Source organism: Eleutherodactylus coqui, chromosome 1 (genome assembly GCF_035609145.1).
Source record: "Eleutherodactylus coqui strain aEleCoq1 chromosome 1, aEleCoq1.hap1, whole genome shotgun sequence".
NCBI classification, from domain to species: Eukaryota; Metazoa; Chordata; class Amphibia; order Anura; family Eleutherodactylidae; genus Eleutherodactylus; species Eleutherodactylus coqui.
Genome location: NC_089837.1, coordinates 87,964,526 through 87,980,560, shown reverse-complemented (window position 1 = coordinate 87,980,560; position 16,035 = coordinate 87,964,526). Strand labels below are relative to the sequence as shown.

The 16,035-nt window shown below is 42.6% G+C and overlaps 1 protein-coding gene across 1 annotated transcript in view; it reads right to left on the bottom strand.

Annotated features, from left to right (window-relative positions):
* Window positions 1-1,752: 1,752 nt before the first annotated feature.
* The window catches only part of SLC35G2 (solute carrier family 35 member G2), a 28,592-nt gene continuing 14,309 nt past the window's right edge, over window positions 1,753-16,035 (bottom strand). Inside the window, exon 2 of the mRNA XM_066589285.1 lies at window positions 1,753-3,127. Coding sequence (XP_066445382.1) covers window positions 1,873-3,111 — 1,239 coding nt within the window. The 5' untranslated portion in view covers window positions 3,112-3,127 and the 3' untranslated portion in view covers window positions 1,753-1,872. The remainder of the gene's footprint in view (window positions 3,128-16,035) is intronic.

Sequence of the window (16,035 nt, the reverse complement as noted above, 5' to 3'; positions counted from 1 at the left end):
ATGGTCCATTGTCTTTAATTGGGCCAACGACAGCACGTGGTGCGATACGAGGTTTCCCGATTGTCAGCCGCAGCAGAGAATCGCTACTTTCTCGAAGTGATGGAAGGCGGTTTTGATATAAGAACGCCTCACATCCTAGTGGATATTGCGTGTTGCGAGCGCAATATCAGGCTGTGATTTACAGCCCCATATTGCGCTCGCCAGTGTGAAATTAGCCTTAGACATTCATATTTTGGCACAGAGTTTTCTGCACAATTGCCAATGCCAGTGCCAATTCCATTTCATTTGAAAGAACCCTAAAAGGATTCTCTCACCGCAGACAACACCTCTAATGGGAGCCATAATTTGCAATCAGCGTCTGCCTGCACAGCTCCTCACACCTCCTGCAAATAACCAGGGACATTTGCAGCCACATGGGCGTGTTTTAGTCCCATTACGTGGGCGTGAAAATCGCGTCCACATAACGGGATGGGACAAAACAGCCAAGTCCCCAGAGTGAGAACCAGTCCTTCGCAAGGAACCCTCCTCTATATTATCCACATGTCCTAAAAAGTGATACGTGAGGCGACACTTCTAGGGTATGTTCACACGTAGTGGAAAAACGGTGGATTTTCTCAGCGGAATTGTCTGTAGATAGTCCAAAGTTCAGGCCATGTGAACAATATCTTACCAATCTCATCCACATGGTGCGGGAAAATTCAGAATCTGAAGGAGAATTGAGATGCGGTGCAGATTTTAATTTAGCAGCTCGTCAATTTTTAATGTAGTTTTCATTGTGGATGCAATACCTTCTAATGAGGGGTTGAAATCCGCAGTGAATCTATGCCAAAATACTCATATAAAAAAAATGGGATTTTCAGCACCGTATGGCTGTAGCCTTAGGGACAATTCCATATTCTAATTATATTATTCAATCACTTGATCCGGTAATAACGTGTATACATAGGACTTCAGAGTCTAACTTTGCTAGCAGTCGCTGTTCTGACCCTTCAGCAGACACTGGCTGTAGCCCTACAGGTTAGAACACCATTAGGGAATTGTTCATTAGACGATTCCTAATTATATTTCTTAAATGCCTACATGGAGGAGATTTACCATAAAGATGTACTATAACAGAATTGAATATGGCAATAGAGTAACATTCAGTATAGTATTAAATATGTTAGTGAAACTATTTTGACAGGTTTTAAAGGGAAGCTGTCACGGAGTTCATGCCGCCTGAACCCATGGCATTTCAGAATAATCACAATTTTTGAAGATAGACCCGGAGCTCAGAGTCAAAGAGGTAGGCCAGGCCGGCCTATGCCCACGCGCAACTCGCAACATGACGACTGACAGCTTTCTTCCTGTACAGAAAAGGGAAGATAGCTGTCACGCTGCATACTGTGGTGCGGCCCACCTTTTTGACTCAAAGCTTCGTTCGGAGCCAAACGTCAAAGTGCGTTTATTCTGAAATGCCGCAGCATTTCGGAATAACACATACACAGGGCAATGGGCATACCTGTCCCGGGTTTATGCTGTCCATGGTTCCAGTAGAATTAACCCACTGACAGGTTCCCTTTAATGTTGTATTCCATTATCCCATTAATAATCTTATTAATTAGTAACTAGGTCTGCCAATCATTTTAGCTCTAAGTAGCCACCCATAACAAAATTCAAGTAGTCATAATGAAGTCATGATACTATTGCACAGCTAAAAATAAAATAATAGTAATAAATTATATTAAAATACTTTCTTAATTTATGCTTATCTATTGTTTTCTCCAGGATTTGGAGAAATAAATCTCAGGTTTGGTCACTCCAACAGTGGAATGTGTAGTATGCAACACTGTTACAGACACATTACAGTCAACAAGAAAGAGACATCAGGCCTCATTTAATAGGCGAGTCCAGAATTTCTTGATAATCTTGTCGCCCCCGTCTTCCCAGATAGAGTTTGTAGCCGGCCAAAGCAAAGACGCTGATTATGATGAGTGCTCCACCTATTACATCATAGACACCGGGGAACATATGCAGCACCAGAAGTTGCAGGACCATAGCCACTACGATCTCCAAGTGCTGCACCGTACTGACCAATGCCGGATGGAACTTGTACAATGCATAATAGACACCGAGGAATGCTACAGTAGAGCACAAGCAAATTGCAAGGAGGTAGCCCCACGTTTCTCCATCCAGGGGTATGATTGGTTCTTGAAGAATAAACATTGTGCAGGCTCCCCAAACACTTCCAGTCCATCCAAAGGTAAAAAGAGCAGTCCACATGCTGACCTTTTCTTTGATAGATCTGTAGACTATCATTGACAGTGCTGTGGTAAGGCCTGCCATAACTGTCATGGTGTAACCAAAGGCTTCCTTCCAGACACCAAGAAAGGAGTTTTCTTCATCAACTATATTTGGAATCATAACCAAACATGCACCAAATACACTGCAAACAACAGTAATCAAGTCAACATTTGGCATATGTTCATCTAACAAGAGAAAGGCCAGTACAGCACTAAAGACCGTAGTGGTTGCCCTCCACATAATGGTTCCATTGCTTGGTGGAACGATAGAGAAGGATGTGTAGGCACAGGTAATGGAAATAACATTGCACACTCCATAGAAGAATAATCGTAGTCTATATCCTGGAGGTCCAAATGGAGCCTCTTTATAATAACACACCACGATGACAGATAAAACTTGCATAACGGAACGGATGAATATTAACTCCAGCGAGGGCACTTTGGAGCGGTCAGAAACCAATCTTGTGATGAGCGCTACACACCCATGAGCCAGTGCGGACCCAAATAGTATAGCCCACATCTTCCTGGACTGAAAGATAGAACTGTCTGCAAAACTTTGCAACTGTTGAGCAAGATCATTATCGGGATCTTCTATCTGCTTTGGTCTGGCATCCATAGTCCCAAAGAAGGTTCTCCCCTTCTTTCTGGAATCCCCTAGTAGTCTTTTCTTTGGATTCTCCTCTACAAAGCCTCCATTGTCCTCACTGGTGTCCTCATACCCTTCATCTCCAGGTTGTGGATAATGAGAAGTGTATTTCACTGTCACAGTGTTGGGATGTATTTTTACCCTCTTCTTGGTTGAGTAAGGTTTGGATGGTGACTTCTCCATGTCTTTGAATAATATTCTGTAAAGCATACAAATAGTAATTAATTACAATTATGGCCAACATAGATTGCACAATTGTAAAAAAAATGACAGGGGTTTATATATTTACATCTTCTCAACTCTAATAAGTATTTGCAATCATTTTCTAAATAAGCTTGTCAGTATACCAGATTAAATTATTGCCACAGCCTTGACTTAGATAAGAAGCTAGAAAGACAAAATAAAAAAAAAACCAATGTTAAGGAGGACCTGTCATGTCTTCTGAAATGCAGAACAGACTACATAATTCTACAGCCATCTCCTCGCTGATTTTTCAGCTGTTTTTATTTTGTTCTAGCCCCAATGATGTCACTGTATGGGTCGCAGTGGTTGTAATTGTGACAGGGCCCCTATGTCAGGGAGCCTACAGGCCCCCCTTACTTCACTTACTTTGCTCTGTACTCCCCACTCTCTTCCCTGCAACCAGGCACAGTCAAACAGTGCCATATTTTGCCCCAGGCACTATCCTATCATTGGACAGCTTTCCCCATTACTGCTGTCCCCCGCTGTAAGAACAGCGGGGGGCAGCAGGATTAGGCAGATGGATCTGTCCTGTGTACAGCTAAGTGTTTACCAGCAAGATTAGCACGGCCACCCCAAGTGTAGTAACCAACACCTCCAGGATGAGAAGTATCAGCAGCCAAGTAGGATAATTCAGAAGCCAGTATCAGGACCAAGGGAGTGATGGAGGGGGAGAGAACACCCAAGAGTACACTACTCCTACATGGGGGCGTCATACTATGACCCCCTGTGCCTTCAGTCCTATATAGTATGACTCACTGTATGTAGGAGTGGAAGGCACAGGGAGTTATTGTATATAAGAGATGAGATCCAATGGGGGTAGTAGATTAAAAAAGGGACATATGGGAATCAGTATTAGGGTAATTTCAGAATTTCTGCAATGTTTTTTATTACATAACGGTACAGTACTGCTACCCAGTCATGAAATGGCAGCATGATGCATTCAGTCATGGAATGGTATCTGTTGAGTCGCTGCATGGCAGTGCATAGAGGAGTCCCAAGCTGAATCTTTGTACCATGGCCTATAAGTCTTTAGCTACACCCCTGTCTGGCCCCCCTCGTTCACCTGATATGGCTCCTGTTACTTTTAAACACCAATACTAGTCAATTTTTAAGTGGATCATCTTCACCGCTCAATGGCAATTGCTGATGTGATGTTGATTGGCACTGAGCGGTAAAGACGGCCCACTTATTAATTGATTAATATTGGACTCCAAAAGTAAAAAGAGCTAATGTACTTGAATGAGGGGGGTTAGACCATAAATAAAAGCAGCAGTGGAATCATCGAGGACACAGCTGTAAAGTTATGCAGCCCGTTCTGCTTGTCAGAGGACATGACAGGGCCTCGTTGAAGTCAGTCTCCAGACACAAGATGAGATGTAAAACATACCTTCTGTCTTTTACATATGGGCTCTCTGTGTAAGGCGATTAAAAAAAAATCATTTGTCAGCATTATGGAAAAAACAACAGCGTTCTTCTACACTTGATGTCACTCTTGAAATGTGAGCATCAGAGGAGTCCTTCCCTAAATCTCCTATACCAGATCATACCTTCCTCAATACTTCTATGTATAAGGCTACTACAACAGACTACTTCCAAACTACTTCTTATCAACTCTCCTTTCACAGACTACTTCTTCCCCAGTTCTCACATGTTCTAGGCCATGTAATATTGTTGCAATTTGCCGGTCTGGATGCTGAGGGATGTGGTTTCTATACCTGCCCTTGTATTTTGTACCAGTATACCAGTAAGTTTGGCCACTGGCAATGATTTTTGAATTGATATGTCCTTTTTCTGTGATTTGGTTGTAATGTCATTGGAGAGACTTGCAAGATAACGAGGACCCTTGACAAAGGGTTACAAGCTTGCATATTCTGGCCAAAATATTTACTAATATCTTATATTTAATAGTATTTATCATTATTTTTGCAGTAAGAAGTACGGCTTTAAAATATTGAGGAAGCCTGGGGTGTCAGAGCCAGTGTGGTTTACTTTTGAGGTGCAGGACAGCTCATTGGGCTTTAATGTATGGGGCATCATTAATAGATTGTAAGCCTGCATGGTGCATTACACATATCAGTGGGTCTAACACCCTTTGGATGACTTATCTATTTGCAAGTATAATACTAAGCAGCCCCCATCAATGTGTGGAAGGTCCGTGAGCGGTTGTCGATCAGTATATTACACCTGTGCAATAATCCTCCATATAGCAATCTGTTTGTCTGCATGCTGAGGGATGTGGTGTCTATACCTGCCATTGTATATTGTATCACTATACCAGTAAGTATTTTGGTCAGTGACAAATTGACCATTTCTCGTGCGATTTGAATGTGATTTTCATGCATTTACTATGTGTTTTTGCAAATTTCACGCTCGATTATTCACTGCTCTGCACTTCCTGGTTCTCTTTTCTTGTGATTCCAACGTGCATTAACCCTTTAGTGACCACCCCATAGTGTTTTTACGTCCTAGCTTGCTGGGCTTTAATCCCCAGGGACTTAAAACCCTGTAAGCTGTGGATGTGATAGCTCCATGCTGCTGGCTCCTGGAGGTAGCGGACAATCTGGAGCTGTCATCCTGGGCCCCCCTAGTCACATGATTGCTGGCATTTACCGAATGCCGGCAATCATATGAAACTCAATAAAAAGTAAATAAAAGTTAAAAGATTCAGCTGCCCTGATGGATCTGATCCATCAGGGCAGCTGAAAGTATTTACCCCGTCCTCCGCGATGTCCCGCAGCGTTCTGGCCTCACGGTCATGATGATGCCTTCTGCGCATGCGCGGCAAACCTCAATACATTGGGCACGTGCACAGAAGGGCACGCGGCCTCGGAAATTTTAAATCTTTCTGGCTCCCGGCTAACATGTATAGCTGGAAGCAGAGACATGTCACCGGGGACAGCTGTATATGGTTCCCAGGCACATGATCACTGTTATTGAATGAATAACAGCGATCATGTAAAGCAAAAATAAAGTTTAAAAAAAGAAAAAATGTTTAAGTTTCATCCCCCCTCACGAATCATATCCATGAGGGAGATAATATTACGTACCTAAGGCCCACAGATTGCCCAGGTAATTTAAAATCTCCCTGCTCCTGGCTACCAAACCTAGTATGCGGTCCCTGGTCACGTGATTGCTGTTTTCCAATAGAAAACAACGATCACGTAAAAAGGGAAAAAAAAGTTAAAGTTTCACCTCCCATCACAAATGCGATCCGTGAGGGAAGGTGAAATTACTTACCTAAGGCTTCCGGCGATATTCCTCGACAGGATCTTTATCCATGGACCTTTTCCCAACGTCTACGCGTGCGCCCATCTGCAAACTGGCGGAAGCAAGCGCAGAAGCTGGGGAGGGTTCGGTAAATTTAAAGTCTCCTTGCTCCTGGCTACTAAAGGTAGCTGAAAGTCTGGAGCAGTGACTGTGGGCTGCGGTGAGTGGTCCCCGATCACGTGATCGCTGTTATCCAATGGATAATGACGATTACATAAAAGATAAAACACAGTTGAAGTTCAATGCTCCTTTCGGTTTGAGCCCCGTTGTGCATAAAGACACAAGATTAGAGCCGCAATGGGTATGTTTTTGAACACAAGACAGACAGGGGTATCCATTTTGGGTACAAATCCTCATGTGCACTACAGAAACAAATACTGTCTTTTAAATTACATATTTGCAAAAATATGACATTTTATTTTTTTTCCTCTAAATTGCATTAATTCCTGAAGAGAAAAGAAATACATTCAAATGTTTGTGATCGCTGGGGTCTTCCCTGCCGTGTCTGTGTGTGCCGTCCTGTACGCCACGCGGATGCCGAGGGGAGAAGCCAGCACCGGACCGGAGCTACAGGCTGGGTGAGTGAAATGTCTGTAGGAATGCTGGCCGACCAGGGGCCAATTACTACTGAGGCAGAGGGTCACTATTACTACTGGGGCCACTATGGGGTCACTGTTACTACTGGGGCCACAATTACTACTAATACTACTGTGATGGTGACTGTTACTACTGGGGTCACAATGGGGGTCGCCATTACCAGTGGGGCCACTAAGTCACTTACTCCTGGGGCCACTATTATGACTGAGGTCACTATGGGGGTTACTATCACTACTGGGGCCACTATTGGGGTCCCTATCACCACTGGGGTCACTAATACTACTGTGGCCACTATGGGAGTCACTATTACTATACTGTCTTACAATAACAATTGTCCCTTTGAAGGCACCCATAATGCTGATGTGGCCCTCATTGAAAATGAGTTTGATGCCCTGTGTTAGGGGGTCACCAACCCAGAGTGTTATCTGTGCTATAGATTGCTCATACTTCCCAGTCACGCATGAATCTTCTTGAAGATTTTAACCCTCTGTTGAAAGTGTCAAAGGTTGTTATAAATTTGTACTTCCAAGTGGCCTTCTATGGCTTTGTGATTTCAAATTGCCTTTTAATATGGTGACTTTCATGTGTTTTATGTTGCATCCCTGACTAGAAAAGTGCTCAGCCACAGGTAATTCTGTCTGTCTTTCTTTAGGCCCTCTGTCCACGGGTGAGGCGGAATATCGCTAGTTGGGGAGCAGGGGAGAGAACTGTCAGTTCTCTGCAGTGGGCCTATCTGACAGATAGGCTCACCGCAGAGAATTGCGGCAAGCCACAACTTGAGTCCCGCAAGTGGAGAATCGCTATGATTCTCTGCTCATGGACAGAGGGCTGCACTTTCCATAGCAACGCTATAGAAAGTGTGAACTGTGTTACTCGCGTCCGGATTATCAGCGCGAGTAACACAATGCACTATTGCCCATGGACAGGAGCCCATAATTGTGTGGCAATGCAATCTCATCTTGCTTTCAGTTTTTGTCCTGTTTCTCCAACATAAAGGGCCCCAACAGAACATTTACTGCATCGGATAGGGTACACAACAGCGGACAAAAAACGTGTGAATGTCCCAGGGATCTATTTAATTATATACACACAAGTATGTATATATATATATATATATATATATATATATATATATAAGGAAGAACCCTGAGCCATTAAAAGGTATCATATCTACAAGATTACTTGGTTTCTCTTACTGATAATAATCACATTGTGCTCTACTGACTAACACAGTACCAAACTTTTTCCACTGCTCCCATAGTAAAGCAGGAAAATGGAAATCCTAACAGCAATGTGAATGAGCCTGAAAACCAATGAATACTTTATACAGACTTTTTATTGTAGATTACAGTACCTGTTTAATTTTACATCCTTTAGGCATCATAAATTCAGCAGCTGTATTATCGCTCTGTACAAGTTCCAAGTTATACAGAGATATAGTACATCATAGACGTCTATGAGCCTATACTGAACCTGTGTATGCTTCCAATTTTATGTACCATCAGATGCTGCATTATGGAGCTATTTTAAATTTGAAGCATTGCTTATAGAGAGAATACCCCTATGTTATGAGGTCATACAGATGCACATGGCGGCACAAGCTGCCATCAGTGCATCAATGGTGGATTATAATAGGAGCAGTTTCGGTGGCCACCCAGGGCCCAAGGTTCCTAGGTGGCCCATGGTTGCCCTTATTACCCCACTATCTTTATAGGCTGATGGTCGCTTCCACAGCAGAAGATGTATTCCAGATACTGCAGCTTTCTTACAGCATGCCCCATACATAGCCCACTCCTTCTCCTCTCCTGCTCTCAGTACAGGTTATGTATGAGATGTGCTGTACGGAGGCTGCAGTGTCTAGAATACAACTTCGCCTGTGTGAGTGACCGAGCAGGGACTGTGGACTGCTGGGGGCACAGAGGGGGCTCTATTACTTTGTGGTGTTATAGAGGGGGCTGTATAATTTTTGGGGTGCACAGAGGGGGCTGTTTTACTCTTGTGGCTTAGAGTGGCCTCTGCTACTTTATGGGGGCACAAAGGAGGCTGTGTTTCTTTGTTAGTGGTCAGAGTGGATTTTATTACTTTTCTGCGGTGCGTAGGAGGCTGTATTACTTTGTTGGTGGCAAAGAGGGAGCTTAATTACTTGGTGGGGGCACAGAGGGGGCTCCATTACTTATCAAGGTCATGAATTGGACAATACAAAATTTTAAGGAGAGCACAAAGGAGGCATTATTTCTTGCCATGGGCACTATAGGGAAATTATTAACATGTAGGGGCACTATTACTTTATGGGGCACTAGTACTGTTTGGGGCACAAAGGGGGGCACTATTACTATGGGGAGGCAGTGAAAGGGGTATTGGAGGTAGCTGCTGGATTGGGAGAGAATGAGAACAGCACAAAATTGTCAAGCTTAGCTTAATGCAGAAAAAAATAAATAAGTTGGCATTTCAACTGTGAAGAGAAAACTTCTATCTGCAGGTTTGACAAGTAGAGTATCAATAAGAAAGCTACTGCTAAGATTGCACAATAAAAAAAAATAAGATTTGTCTGGGACAAGCAGCACCTCCAGTGGATTACTGAAGAGTAGAAGAAGATGCTATGGACTGATGATGAATCAAAATTCGACATGTTTGGTACATCACAAAGGGTTTTTCTATGCCGTTGGGTAGGTGAAAGGATGGTTCTTGAGTGTGGGACACCAACTGTAAAACATGGAGTAGGAAGCGTGATGCTGGATCCAGATTTGACAACTTGAACAGGGTGACTAGCACACTGAACAAAAAGGACTACCACAGCATTTTGATATGCCATGCAACGCCCTCTGGTGTACACCTAGTTGGTTGTGGGTTCATAGTAGAGCAAGACAATGATCTAAAACATACTTCTAGATCATGTCAGAACTACTTAAGAAGACAAGAAAAAGCTAGTAGGCTTTAAAGAATGGAATGGCTTGCACAGTGTCCAGACCTAAACCCCATTGAGCTTGTTTGGGATGAACTGGACATAAGGGTAAAAGCAAAGCAGCTTACAAGTGCAGCACATTTGTGGGAACTTCTGCAACAATGTTAGGAAGAAATTTCTGAACAAAATCTGATAGCAGTTGTAGAAAGAATGTCTCAATTGTGTAAAGCTGTTATATCAGATACTCTGAAGAGTCAAAAATATGGATTGAATTTGGTGAAACGAAAGTTATTCCATTATTTTTATTCCTCTTAACTTGCTTATTTCTTCTATGCTTTCATTTTAAAGTACATCTAAAACATTCAACTGTGAAAATATCAATACAAATTGGAAAAATGGAGGTGTTCTCAAACCTTTGACCAGCAGAGTACTTGAACGCAAAGACCCTTCTCCCATCATTTAAATTAATCACCGGGGAACTGTAACTCTGCAAGGGAACAATGTACTCGAGCTACATCTAGTTAGGATATTACTACTGTAATAGTATATAAAAGCTGAGATTGTGCAACAAAACCTGCACTTCGAAATCTGAAAGAATTTTTTTTATTGCTTCTATAAAACTGAAATCCTAAAAACAGTAGCAGGAAAAAGGAACATTAACACCTCTTGTACTTAGTTTATTATGCACCCTTTCCTGCTGACAACTGCTATTAAAGCTGAAATATTGCTCCACTGCTCCACGTGCCAAGGTTTAGGCTATTGATAATGTAGTAATGGTGTAAAATGATGCATATAGTAGTAATTTAAAATGATGGTCATTTCTGTTTAGCTTCTATGTGTGGCACTAAAAATGCAATTCATAAAAGATTAATCAGACCTGTCATAAAAGTGTGATATAAATCTATTTTTTTTCCATTCATGTCAATGAGGAACGGCCTTTAGTGTGCAATGTCTTACAAAGGTAACTCTTCTTGGTAGCTGGATCCCTAATGATCCCTAGAGCAAGTATTTCCATAATAGTGTCACTATCACCTGGTGTCCTTGGCAGCGATTGCCACTTCCTTAGCGATTGGCAATTATTATGGAAAATGTTGTGTGCTGCACCATTCAATATACAGCATATAGCTTTTTTCTTTTTCACTTATGATTGCAGGAAGGGGGGTGTAATATAGAGTGGACAAAAATAAATTCTGCACAGGGTGCCACCTATTTTAAGGCCACCACTGTATACAGACAGGGTCCAACAATGGCCCGTGCTGAGTACCTTGGAAGAACCAGATCAGCAAAAATGATTGCATGGTTAAAGGGAACCCCAAATGTCTATTATGTCCCTTTAGTGTACCAACTGTATATAGAGACAAAAGACAAAGAAAAAAAAAAAAAAAGCGAGGAACATCACTGATAGCCAAAACTATACATCATCTACAAGGGGACACAATTTTAATATGTATCTTAGTGGCACTTTCTACTGATAAAAAAATTCAAAATGTGAAAAACATATATATATTAACTCTTTTTTCACATTTTCAAGATTTCACAAAAACTAGTAAAATAAAAGTCGCATAAAAGTAAAGTCCCATGTATTATGAAAAAAGACACAAAAATATTATATAAAAACTAAACGCTAAATAAATGCTTTAGCTTTCACTCCCTCATATAGAAAAAAACGGAACTATGCTTAGTATTGAACTGGTTAATTATCACCATGATGTACTTAAAGGAGTCTTGTAGAGTAATGGTCTATTTACACGGGATGATCAGTCAGGCAGACGATATCCTGCACACCTCCCATTGATGCTCGCTCCTGTGCTGTTATACTGGAGCGAGTATCATTGGCGTTGGTGGAATGGGGGTAAAGGAGGCAGAGGAACGTTCTCTCCCCGCCCTCTTTTTAATTCACTGTAAGCAGACAGTCTTTCAAAAGTGAACAACTGCTTTTACACTGAATGGCGCATCGTTCAGTCACTGCATGCATTGACAAAGAACGATTGCCGTTCAAAGTTCAGCGTGAGCGTGGTAATTTGAACGAAAATGGACCTATCCTCACTATTATGTCATCATAATCAGATTGGTGGCGGCTGCTGCTCAGAACTCCCTCCGATCAGCTGTTCGAAAAGGCTGCAGTACTTATGTGAGCACTGCGGCGTCTTCTCAGACCTGTGATGTTATGTTGATTGGTCACGTGGCCTGAAAACAGCTCAGTTGCATTCAAGTGAATGACATTTAGCTGCTAAACCAGGTACAGCCACCATACAATGTATAGTGCTGTGTCTGGTATGCAGTGCTCACCTAAGCGCTCTGGCTTCTTCAAACAATTGATCATTGAAGGTCCCAAACATCAGATCCCCACGGATCAGATATTGGTGATGTGCACTGAGGATTAGTTCTCAACATTAGAGTCCTGGCAAAACCCACTTAGGGATCAGTCAGACATTTGCAGACATGTACAGATTGGCTGCACATGTTACTTGCATTTGCGATCCGCATCTATATAGAACCAATGCTTTTCAATGGCAGCAGTCACATGCCCAATATTTACCTGTGGTAAACATAGGACAGCAAATTTAAAAACGCAGGTAACTGTGGCATTCCGTTTTTTTGGAAGTGAAACCCTTAGATGCCATCACATCCAGGGGTTTCACCTTGTGCGAAATGGGGCCAGCGGCAGCAGCGCTGACGCCACTGAGAACATACAGTGTAGATCGAGATCCTCTGGCACAGCTGTGACAGCTGTGGCACAGGAGCGTGATGTTCTTCCATTGCTTTCAATGGGGCCTGCACTACAGCCGGCTCCATTGAAAGCAGTGAGATGCTGGCAGCCCCTGCAGTGATTTTCAGGGAAGGGCTTTCAGTATACGCCCTTCCCTGAAAATCATCTCTAGAATGTATAAAAAATAAAAAAAATAAATAATCATCTCTCCTCAGCTGCCGGGGCTCAGGCGCATCCAGCCACTTCTTCTCCTGAACTGCTGTGAAGTGCTTTCAGCAAGTGGGGATTTAAAATCTCCGCCTGCTGAAAGGGCTGGCTATGATTGGCTGAGCACTGTGACCAATCAGAGGCAGCTCTCAGCTATTGTATGACAGTTGTATTGAATGACGGCTGTAGCGCCGGCTCCACAGAATTCAATGGGATAGCATTGTGGTCTTCTGTGCCGTTCCAACCAGAGAATTACGGGGTGTTGGGACCGGTGGATGCATGAGGTCATGCACATAAAGCAACTGGGCTCAGAATACCCTCAACTGACCACAAGTAGAGAGGATCTTCTGACAAGCACACGCAGCTCCAACTGTTTCATTGTCCACCATCCAGAGATAAGGGGCACCATCATTACAAGCCCATGTGTTTGTCAGAACCATTTCCAGCCACTTGGCTGAAGGACATTTGGTTTCAAGGCGCCCATTATGTGTACTGCCCACTGGTATTGTGAACGACGAAACTGGATTGCTACAAAGTGGAATTTGGTTGTCTTCAGTGACAAATCCAGGTTTACTTTGGGCATTGACGATGATTGTGTTTTTGTCTGGAGACCTAGGGATCTAGCACCTCAATCCTGCCATTGCTGTGGAGCGGCACACTGCCCCTACTGCTGGTATGATGGTTTGGAGAACCATCACATACAGTAGTCGGTCACCCCTCGTAGTGGTACGAGGGACAATGACAGCTCAGTGATATGTCCAGGACATCCTGCAGCCACATGTGTTCCTCTCATGGGGGCTTCCAAGAGGTATTTTCCAGTAGGATAATGCTCAGCCACAAACACAAGGGGGTCACAGGAATGTCTCCACAACATTGTCACACTTCCGTGACTGTCTGGTCACCAAATTTATCACCAAGAGAACATGAATGGGACAATCTGGGACGCCAACTTTGACAGCCTACGCGTTTGCATGATCTGGAGGCTCCGTTACAGCAAATGTGGACCGATATGCTGCAGGATACCATACAGAAACGGGATACCTCTATGATCCCATATCACATCTTATATCCGAGCTAGAGGCGGTACAACAGGGTACTAGAGCCTCCATGCCTGCCCGTATCACATCTTGTATCGAAGCTAGAGGCGGTTCAATAGGGTACTAGAGCCTCCATGCCTGCCTGTATCACATCTTGTATCCAAGCTAGAGGTGATACATCAGGGTACTAGAGACTCCATGCTTGCCCATATCACATGTTGTATCGAAGCTAGAGGCGGTTCAACAGGGTACTAGAGCCTCCATGCCTGCCTGTATCACATCTTGTATCCAAGCTAGAGGCGGTATAACAGGGTAATAGAGCTTCAATGTGTCAGTTTTCTGCAATAAATGATCCTTTTGCTCTGATATTACATTTACTTACTTTTGTCAACGTTACAATTACTCAGAGAAAGTTTCATTCAATTCCGACAACTTTTTTTTATAATGAGTGTATTTTGTATAGCGATCCTACAAGGTAAATACCACAATTTATTGGAATCATTTATGATAAATTATGACTGAGCTGAAATTGCTGGTTGATATCTCAGAAAATATAATCTTGCTAGATCCTGGCTGACATATTGTGATTAACTAACTTTCTTAGCAACAGCTGTAGTCACATAAAAATATTTCTCCATAGTTACCTGTAAAACGTCTGGTGTTTGTAATAGATACATCTAATCAGTGTGACCCCAGCATTGTGTTATTATTAAGTTAGGGCGAGGTAATAGTATTCCAATATGTACTTATATTATCATATTCACCTAATTTATTTTAACCCAGGGATACAACTTAATGAAGTGTTCTGAGTAACATACCTGGGGTTTACTGGAATCTTGGAAACTCTTTATCTAATCAACTGTTTGGAAAAGGACTCATTTATACACTGTATTTTACATTTTTTTTACAGAACTAAATGCAAAATTGTAAGCCAATTTTTAAGATATTGTTCAATGGTTGGGTTTCCCATGGACAGCACTAAATGTTCTCCTTCTGCTGCACACCTGCTTTACTTAGCAAAAATCTGGTAGACCATTCAAAGCTAGAGGGGGCATACTGCACCACTCATTGATTTCCATGACTCCTTATTTTAACATGTATAGTAAGCATTAGACCTCATGCACATGACAATATAGCCATCCATGCAACACAATATTCCCTTTATGAGCCACAGTGTATAGCTACTAACAAGCAACGACTCTCACTGTACTGTATGTATTGCATAGATTGTCATTCTTTTGGATGCTGCATTACACCTGCAGTGGCCCGGTTAATTGGAAGCTGATGAAAAATTTGCTGTTTGCCAGGAATCATGGGAACCCAATCTACAGTGGCTCTTAAAATACAAGGGCTGCATGTGATGAGACAAGCACCTAACCTCTTTCGTGGCACACCCAGAAACTCTTTGGGGCTTGCTGCAGTGACCATGCAGTTAAACCCCGGAAGATTTCCGTGGACAGCTCCAGTGCTGAAATGTGCAGAGCACTGAACTGTCATCTGAAATCCTCCGGGGTTTTTACTGCATACTCAGTGCAGAAAGCCCCAGAAATTTCCCTGCCATAATATGGTAATAAACCTGCCACTGAAGGGGTTAAAAGGGAACCTGTCACCACCGAACAGCACCATAAACTAAGTTAGATATTTTTTTTTATAGTTAGCGGTATCCGCTGGCATAGCCTGCTCCCAACCTAAAAAAAATCGGACGGTGTGTGTGCATAATCCCATAGTCTCTGCAAGAACTCATGCTCAGTGGTCTGAAAAGGGTCAGGTTTTCAGACCATGTGGAAGGGGTGGGTGGGTGGCAATAAAAAAGTACATCCACTGGATCACCATCACCTCAACAAACAGCACTATAATGTAGTATATAGCTCATAAAGGTTCTCTTTAAGAAAATTATTTTGGGACAAAATGTTTCAATGCAAATAAGTATAATGGATGAGGCATATACTCTACTAGAAGTAAGAAAGATGGATCAGAGCCTGTAAGAGCTGTAGTGTTGAAAGTTGAGGGTTTAGGACCCTCCAATTACTTCTTGTTCCAGACTTCTGCTATACAGGTCATTGTTAAAGTCTTGCACAGACTAGGATCAGTACCTGATTATCCTTGTGTTCTGCCTAATAATTTCATGGCTACAAACAATAAAT